Source organism: Lolium rigidum, chromosome 6 (assembly GCF_022539505.1).
Source record: "Lolium rigidum isolate FL_2022 chromosome 6, APGP_CSIRO_Lrig_0.1, whole genome shotgun sequence".
Taxonomy (NCBI): domain Eukaryota; kingdom Viridiplantae; phylum Streptophyta; class Magnoliopsida; order Poales; family Poaceae; genus Lolium; species Lolium rigidum.
Window position 1 is genome coordinate 67520336 of NC_061513.1, and position 8822 is coordinate 67529157.

Below are 8822 nucleotides of genomic sequence, written 5' to 3' on the forward strand. Positions count from 1 at the left end.
GCCCCTCGATGGTGACGCTAAGGTTTGAGTATCTTAGATTGAACAACTCCTTGACATTATGTGGTTTATTCCTTGCACTGAACTCGTTGAGATGGTACCATGTTTTTCTGAAGGGCGTTAGAATCCCATGCCGACATGCATATCCAACATCTCCTAGATAGAACATACCATCAGGGGTTTTCAACCCAACAGGCCTTGACAGTTTGGCAGACAGGATGCTTGCATCATGAGCACAACCCTCCCAACCAGCTAGCACATATATGGATTTCAGATCGAAATCCACAATAGCTAGCATATTATGGATGGTGTAGTGCTTCCTCCCCTTGAACGCCGAACACTGTTCTTTGGGAACTCTTGCAGTCACATGAGTACCATCAATAGTCTCAATCCAATCCTGCAAAGCAACCAAAAGACAGTCATGTTTCTAACCATAGCACTAGTATGAAGAAATGAAAGAATGTAATTACTGCTCACCCTGAAATATGCCGCCATCTCTAGCTGTTCTTGATCATGGGGTGCATGTTCTTGGATGGTGGCTTGATAATTTCTCCTTTGAGCTCTCCAACTTCAAACAATGAATACCTGCTGGAAGTGGAGTGAAATAGTTACCATTGATCACCTAAATGTGTTATGGATCACTCTAAACCTATGTTTATGATCCACAACATGAAGAAACATGGCTAGTTTCTCTTCGATAGAGGTGTAGATGCTATCTTGAAGCAGTCATATGTCTATGAACGTTTTGACAAGTGCGTAGAAAGGGGTTATTCTCAACTGAAGCGTTTGGATGGCCTCTACATCGTTGTAATTGTAGATGTAGTTTAGGTTTGCAATCCTCTCCTCATCTCGTGATAACATTGGAACCTATGTGAGATGAGGAAAGACATGCATGACTGCTCTCTTGTGAAGCAGGATCCAGATCTGAATGACAAGGATGAATGTTGCGGAGTGATGTAGAACCTGGATGAGGTTATCCTAATCAAATCGATCTATGATTAGGACCGGCCAAATCGATGCTACAGAGTTCTAGGTAAATGGATCTACCACAAGGCCAGAGAAGAAGATTGTCGCTTACCCCGCCATGTCGGACGATGGAGAGGAGCCGGAGTTAGAGAAGAAGGAGACCATCCTCTGTCTTTGTTGCACACGGCTACGTGGGTATGCTTCCGGAGACCAAGAAGATGAGCTCCTTCACTAGAGGACGGCGAGGATAAGGTGCGGGGGTAGAAGGAACCTACGGGAGTGGTAGATAGATATCTGCGCCGCCGCTGCCGACGTTGATATAGGGAAATGGTGAAGACTAATGGAGGAGGTAACCGAAAGTGGAAGGTGGCACTCAGCTCTGCCGCGTGACGCCGTTGGAATTTCACTGATTTTCTCCATGCCTCCTAAGTCCCAGCTCATTGATACAGGTTAGGCATAGGATCTAGCTCCTCGTGTGACCCACTGGGTAGTTTGTTTTTACTAGACAGGCCCGACGTTCGTTTGCACCCATGTCAGCAATGGATCAGCCCTCTTGGTTTAGCTTAGCTTAGCTTGCATTGCACTGGACTGGACACAATCGACCTATATATAAGACCGGGAGCGTCACTTGGCTCGTCACATCTAAACACTACCGGCGGCTCGTCACCGTTCTCCGCCTCTCCGGCTATCTTATCGTCGGCAAGCGCGTGTGTTCACCTCACCTGGCTATCGAGGTTGCAAGATGGCTTACAACATGTCGATTGGGTACATGCCATCGGGCGCGGCGGTGCCGGATTGGCTTAACAAGGGCGACAACGCGTGGCAGATGATCTCGGCTACGCTGGTGGGCATGCAGAGCATGCCTGGCCTTGTGATCCTCTACGGGAGCATCGTGAAGAAGAAGTGGGCCGTGAACTCTGCGTTCATGGCGCTCTACGCCTTCGCCGCCGTATGGCTGTGCTGGGTGACCTGGGCATACAACATGTCCTTCGGCCACAAGCTGCTGCCATTCTGGGGCAAAGCCCGGCCGGCGCTGGGGCAGAAATTCCTCATCGCACAGGCCGTGCTGCCACAGACGACGCACTTCCTCAACGACGGTGTCACCGTCGAGACGGCCTGGATCAACCCGGCGTACCCCATGGCATCCATGGTCTACTTCCAGTGCGTCTTCGCCGCAATCACGCTCATCTTACTCGCCGGCTCGCTGCTCGGCCGCATGAACATCAGAGCCTGGATGATCTTCGTCCCGCTCTGGCTCACCTTCTCCTACACCGTCGGCGCCTTCTCCCTGTGGGGCGGCGGCTTCCTCTTCCACTGGGGCGTCATGGACTACTCCGGTGGCTACGTCATCCACCTCTCCTCCGGGATCGCCGGGTTCACCGCCGCATACTGGGTCGGGCCGAGGTCCACCAAGGACAGGGAGAGGTTTCCACCCAACAACGTGCTTCTCATGCTCACCGGCGCCGGGCTGCTCTGGATGGGCTGGGCTGGCTTCAACGGCGGCGACCCTTACTCCGCCAACATCGACTCTTCCCTGGCCGTGCTCAACACCAACATCTGCGCCGCGACCAGCCTCCTGGTCTGGACCTGCCTCGACGTCATCTTCTTCAAGAAACCCTCCGTCATCGGCGCCGTGCAGGGCATGATCACGGGCCTCGTCTGCATCACGCCCGGCGCCGGTCTGGTGCAGGGGTGGGCGGCGATCGTCATGGGCATCCTGTCCGGCAGCATCCCCTGGTTCACCATGATGGTCGTGCACAAGCGCTCCAAGATTCTGCAGCACGTGGACGACACCCTAGGCGTGTTCCACACCCACGCGGTCGCTGGCTTCCTCGGCGGCGCAACCACGGGGCTCTTCGCGGAGCCGGTGCTGTGCAGCCTGTTTGTGCCGGTGACAAACTCCCGCGGCGCATTCTACGGCGGCAGTGGCGGCATGCAGCTCCTGAAGCAGATTGTGGGCGCGCTCTTCATCATCGGCTGGAACGTGGTGGCCACCAGCATCATCTGCCTCGTCGTAGGACTCATCGTGCCGCTGCGGATGCCTGAGGAGGAGCTCGCCATCGGAGACGACGCCGTGCACGGCGAGGAAGCATACGCGCTCTGGGGCGACGGCGAGAAGTACGACTCCTCCAAGCACGGATGGTACTCCGACAACGAAGGCACCCACCATAACACAGCGACCAGCGGCGTCACACAGAACGTCTGATTGGTGATCGATCGAGCCGGCCGAGTGCGATTGGAGTTCGGTCGTATATTTCGTTGTCACAACGCACGCATGGACATCGGCGTCATGCGTGCGTCTGCTGTGGAATATGTTGTCCATTTTGGTAGGTGAGCTTGTCATTGACACTCTGCTGAGAATCATCCGATCTTTGTTTTCTCTGAATGAGAATCTTCCGACCTTGTATCCCCTCCTGTCTGAAGATCCTGTACACAGACACCTAATTTAAAGAGCAAAATGCATCGGGAATCATTGGACCCGTCGGAGTGAATTCTAGTTAGTTGTGCACTTGCTACATTGAGGTGGAACTAGTACTACTCATTGCCCATTGAGGTGGAACTTCTACCCTAATATTCCACCTAGTATAAGATATTAAACACGGATTTACCCTATTTTCGGAGTTTGCTTGTTTGTTAGATAGAACTAGTCACTTATTCTCTCAGAACCTTATTTTCGATCTATCCTAATAGACAAAGAACCATATGGAAAAAAGTATTTCTTTGTCGACATTAGACCGGCCCAAAATTGTGAATCCGTGAGCTTCTAATAAATCCGAGATAATGCACTTGAGCCTATGTACTTTCTTTTAATAAGAGTTTGTCAGACCCCATGTTCAGTAAGAAGCTTGAAGAGCCATTTACCAAAGAGGGTTCTGTTCTTGACCTCAAGGTCATGAATCCGAAGCCCCCCTCCCATTCCACTTAACTACTCGTTATTTGTTTTTCTCACTATCTCCTTGCCAAAACAATCTTGATCATAAATAATCTAGTTGGTCCAAAACTCTTTTGGGTAACTAGAAGGAAATCATATACAATACCATATTAGTTAGTACCGAATTAATGAGAACCGATCTTTCTTTCATAGATAGTAATTTTCCTTTCTAACCACTTAAACACTTTTGTAGTCTTTCTTCGACATGTTTCCAATTTAGCATTTGTGAGCCTTCGATAATGTATCGGAATTCCAAGATAACTGATAGGAACCTGGCTTTGCCCGCAGCCAAAAAAGTTCAACATAAAGGACCTCATCTTATGCCTCGCCGAAACAAAACAATTAAATTTTGTGGAAATTTATTTTGAGACCTGAGAGTTGCTCGAAAGCTGGCAATATTAACTTCAAATTTCTTGCCTTTTGAATGTCGTGTTTCATAAAGAGAATCGTATCATCAACATATTGAATGATAGATAGTCTACCACCCACTAGGTGTGGAACTACTCCTTCAATTTGGCCATCCTTTTCTGCACACTCTATAATTATGGCTACATATCAGCAACAATGTTAAATTTCATGAGTAATAATGGATCTTCTTGCCTAAATCCTTTTTCTGTTTGGACTGCTAATGTCATCATTGATTTTGATAGCCACGTTGCCACCGACAACAAAGGTATGGACGGAGGGGGTACTTGTACATAATCTTCTTTTAAAATTTTACCTTTGGGACCTCCTCTACAGAATTATGTTCAAAAATATATTTAGCCTAACAAAGCCTACCAATATACTCCCTCTGTCCGGAGATACATGACTTACTTCATTACTAAATTCTCATGCAGCCTTCTAAATATAAGTATGCCAGGAATCATTGTGAAAACGACTAGGTGTCTGGTAGCTGGTTGTTCGCATATCGCCCGGGAGTAAGCGAGTAGCACCGATGGCACGACAGTTGGGGAGTTAACAAGACGCCGAACAACCACTCATCCGCTGCTGCTACCGTATATGACGATTACAGGAAGCCAATGTATCACCATCCCATGTGGGCGCGTGCATTCTTAAAGAAAACAGAGCACGCTATATATACTGTCTATTGCCAGGCCGGCAAAAATAGATCGTTGCCATTGGTAGCGGCAGCGACCTGCACATCTCTCGCTGACTGTACAATTGGGAATAAATATTGCATCATCCTATGCTATGCTCCACCCAGAGTAATAAAAGAACGGCAGTATGTGTTTCGACGGGCCATAAAATTACTAGCGACAAAAAGACACCAAGACACGATGGTTTCTTTATTGGAACAAGCAAAGAAACACTAGCTGGAACATAAGAATCTGCAAGGGGGTCCAAAATCAAGTATAGATTATACGACAGCTAGAAGCTTGGGTACAAAACTCACGGAAAAAAGAACAAGTTTATGCGAGAAACATGTAAAGATCATAGCATCAAATGAGATGTTTCGGCAACAATGTTTCCCATAGTGATGGACAATGTCATGACAAGAAGACAATTGGGTAGTAAGGGCATCTCCAACCCGGGGACGCAAAACGCAAAACGGACAGCCCGCGCGTCCGTTTGGGTAAAAACACGACCCAACGCGCGGACCCAAATGCAAAACGGACGGCCCACGCGGTCCGCCACGACCCAAAGCCGGCCAAAATTTGGGAGCGATTTGCGTGGTCACGGACGTGTCCGCGCGTCCGTCCGTGTCCGTTGTGTCCGCCCCAACCCCACTTGGCAGTGCCTCTCCCTCCCACCCCACCTACCCATCTCTCTTCTCCGGCGTGAAGAGGCTGCCGGCGCCGCTGCAGAGTCGGCCGCGCCTCGCCAAAACGCGAGTGCCGCTGGCCGCGCCTCGGGCCGCCGCCGCTGGCCGCCTCCGCTGGCCGCCTCCGCTGGGCTAGTCGCTCGCGCCGCGCATGGCCGCCGCGCGCGCGCGCGCGCCGCCGCCGCGCGCGCGCTGCCGCCGCGCGCCGCGCCGCGCGCGCGCCGCGCGCCGCCGCGCGCGCTGCGCCGCGCGCGCGCTGCGGTCGCCCGCGCCGCCCGCTGGCCGCCGCGCGCGCGCGCACGCCCGCCGCCGCGCGCGCCCGCGGTCGCCCGCGCCCCCATGGCCGCCGCGCGCCTGCCGCCGCCGCCGCGCGCCCGCGCGCCGCCGCGCGCCGCCGCGTCGCCGCGCGCCGCGGTCGCCCGCGCCGCCCGCGCGCCGCGCGCGCCGCCGCCCTGCCGCCGCGCGCGCGCGCGCCGCCGCGCGCGCGCGCTGCCGCCGCGCGCGCGCGCCGCGCGCGCGCCTGCCAGTCGCCCGTGCCGCCCATGGCCGCCGCGCGCCTGCGCGGTCGCCCGTGCCGCCCGTGGCCGCCGCGAGCGTTCCTGCCGCTCGCCGCCGCGCTGCGCCGCCGCGTCTTGCCGCTGCCGCCGCCCGCTCCACGGCCACCTGCTCCTCGCCGGGGCCGGCGCCGACTCGACGCGCTCGCCCCTCTGCTCGTCTGGGCCTTCCACGCGCGAGGCGCTCATCGCGGCCGAGGTCGCCGTGATGCGCGTGGCGACTGGCGAGGGACTCGTCGGCCAAGGTCGCCTCTGCCTGCCCCGCGTGCGTGTTGGCCAACTAGTACTAGTACTAGAGAAGATGAACAGTAATTTGGGTCTTACTGCGCGTTGGGGAATAAAAAAGGCCACGGACGTCCTCATCTGTCCGCGTCTCCGGAGGCCGACCCAAACAGCCAAAATCGGACGACCGGACGCGTCCGTTTAGGTCGTAGCGTTGGAGATGCCCTAACTAAAATATTTTGGACCTAGCCTGAAAACTTGATAAATGCTTCCGGTAGAAGCTGTCAAATCCTTGAATAATATTTTGATTATTATTGCGTAATTCGGATTGGACAGCTGACAGACTTTTGAGAAGAGGCATGCCCTGTAACCCAATTTGATGCATGTGTGATCAAGACGCAGAGACTGCTGCTCATCTGACAGTGAGATGCTCTTACTCTAAAGAGGTGTGGGCTTCGTTCTCGGCATCAAATGCACCGCTAGCACGACTCAGCTCTTGGGCCTTGTCAGTTCGGACTTGGTGGAATAAGATTCAGAGTTGCATCCCTAAGACTAAGAGCATCTCTAGCACAGCCCGTAAAAGTGCAAACCAAAAAATTCGAGTTCAGTCTTCCAAAAAACTTGTTTACGGATCGAAAAATGGCTAGTGCAGAACGTACACCGTAAACTAAAACTGAAAAATGAAATATTCGGAAAAGTCATCGTCTTCTTCACGAGAACTGTCCGTGCCACTGCCTAGGTCTCCCCGCGCGGCCGCCACCCGCGCCCCTGGCTGGGCCTCCCCGCGCCTAAGAGCACGCCACCCACGTCCCAGCACCCGCCACCACCTAGCTAGCAAGCTTAATCGGAATAGTAGCACCACCCAGCTAGCTAGCTATGAAATCGATTGGATATTTGTGAATCAATCCGGATATGATTAGCACCAAATAGTTAGACCTAGCTAGCTCCCATGTAAGACCAGATCGTGTGCGTCGCGCCGCTCGCCAGAATATGCACGTGTATGCATTCCCTGTGCTGCTTGCGTGCACCTCGCCGCTCGCTGGAATTAGTCTATATCGAGAAGATTCGTCGAGAATTGATATAGACATGGTTGGAATTGGAGCGGGCTGACAGGATGTTTGATCAGCGGTGCACAATTTTAGCAAAGCAGCCAGAAATCGGCGGCTGGAGGCGGTTGTACGGACGGCGGCGCTGGAGGAGCGGTGAGAAATCCGTTCAGTTTTGGGCCTGTAAACCGTCATTCGGTCTGTATTAATAGGGGTCGAGTGTGAAATTTTTCGAGCCCTGAAACAGTTTTTCGAGCCGAGCATCGAGTTCAGTCTATGTTCTGCGCCACTTTCGACCTGAACCCATAAATCCGCCGGAAAAATACGGTTCCGACGTGTTAGAGATGCTCTAAAGCACAAAAAGTGAAACTATCAGGCTGGCCTGCTACATAGAAGTTTTGAAAAAGAGAAGGTAGCGACGAACATCTGTAATAAAACTAGTGAATTACTAGCGAATTTCCAAATAGAATAGTGCATCCACGTCAACATATCTGTTTGTTATTTCTAGATTGAGTCGGTCCACTCTCGTTCGGGGAGACCAGAGACAGCCTTGTTATCTGCCGTCTGTCAAATGAGCTTGAGAGCCACGCCTTACACTGTGGCATACTAGGAGTCAGTTAGTGGTTCATTCTTTTCTTCTCTTTTGATTAGTTTTTTTTTTTTTTTTTTGGTTTACCTATTTCTTAGTAGACTAAGAACTAGCTTCGTTTTCAGTTTGATGATGTCATTAAATTTCAGTTACTACTCATGTTGCAACTTATGACTAGAACGAATCATGATGCAAATCAAATGATGTAAAACATAACCCAAATCCCTTTTTTTTTTGGTTCTCTCGGCCTTCTTTAGGCATGTTCAGGGTCAAAAAAAAATTAGGCCATATTTATGTTCAATCCAAACGTATTGCCATACCCCAGCAACTTAACTACCCCCGTTTCTGGCACCAAGACAGTCCCAGCCTATACAAATTCAAATTTGTAGAATGACTACGAACAGAGGACATGACATGTATGATTACATCACCGGGGTTGCTAGAATATGGGTTGTTACTGTTATAAAAGCGACAAGCAAATAACGAAGAACGAAAAAGGTAAATGCAGCGGAGACACAAGATTTAACGTGGAATTGAAAGAGGAAAAAAACCACGAGCGCCAGCCAGCAAAACTTTACTATATCGGAGAGTGTTTACAAACGCCGTGGGTTATCTTATAATCTGATAAACCCTAGCTGGCGGCTTACAAGATGTATATATAGGCGGTGTCAACGATCCGTACCGTACCGCGGGGGCCCAAGCCTACCAGCGACTATATCGGCCCAACCCTATCGGCAACGGGACTCGCTCC

At 51.9% G+C, this 8822-nt stretch overlaps 1 protein-coding gene across 1 annotated transcript; it reads left to right on the top strand.

Annotated features, from left to right (window-relative positions):
- The first annotated feature begins 1705 nt into the window (after positions 1 to 1705).
- LOC124662735 (ammonium transporter 3 member 1) lies at positions 1706 to 3169 on the top strand. Its single transcript, XM_047200537.1, has one exon. The coding sequence runs from the start codon at positions 1706 to 1708 to the stop codon at positions 3167 to 3169; it is 1464 nt and encodes a 487-aa protein (XP_047056493.1).
- Positions 3170 to 8822: the final 5653 nt, after the last annotated feature.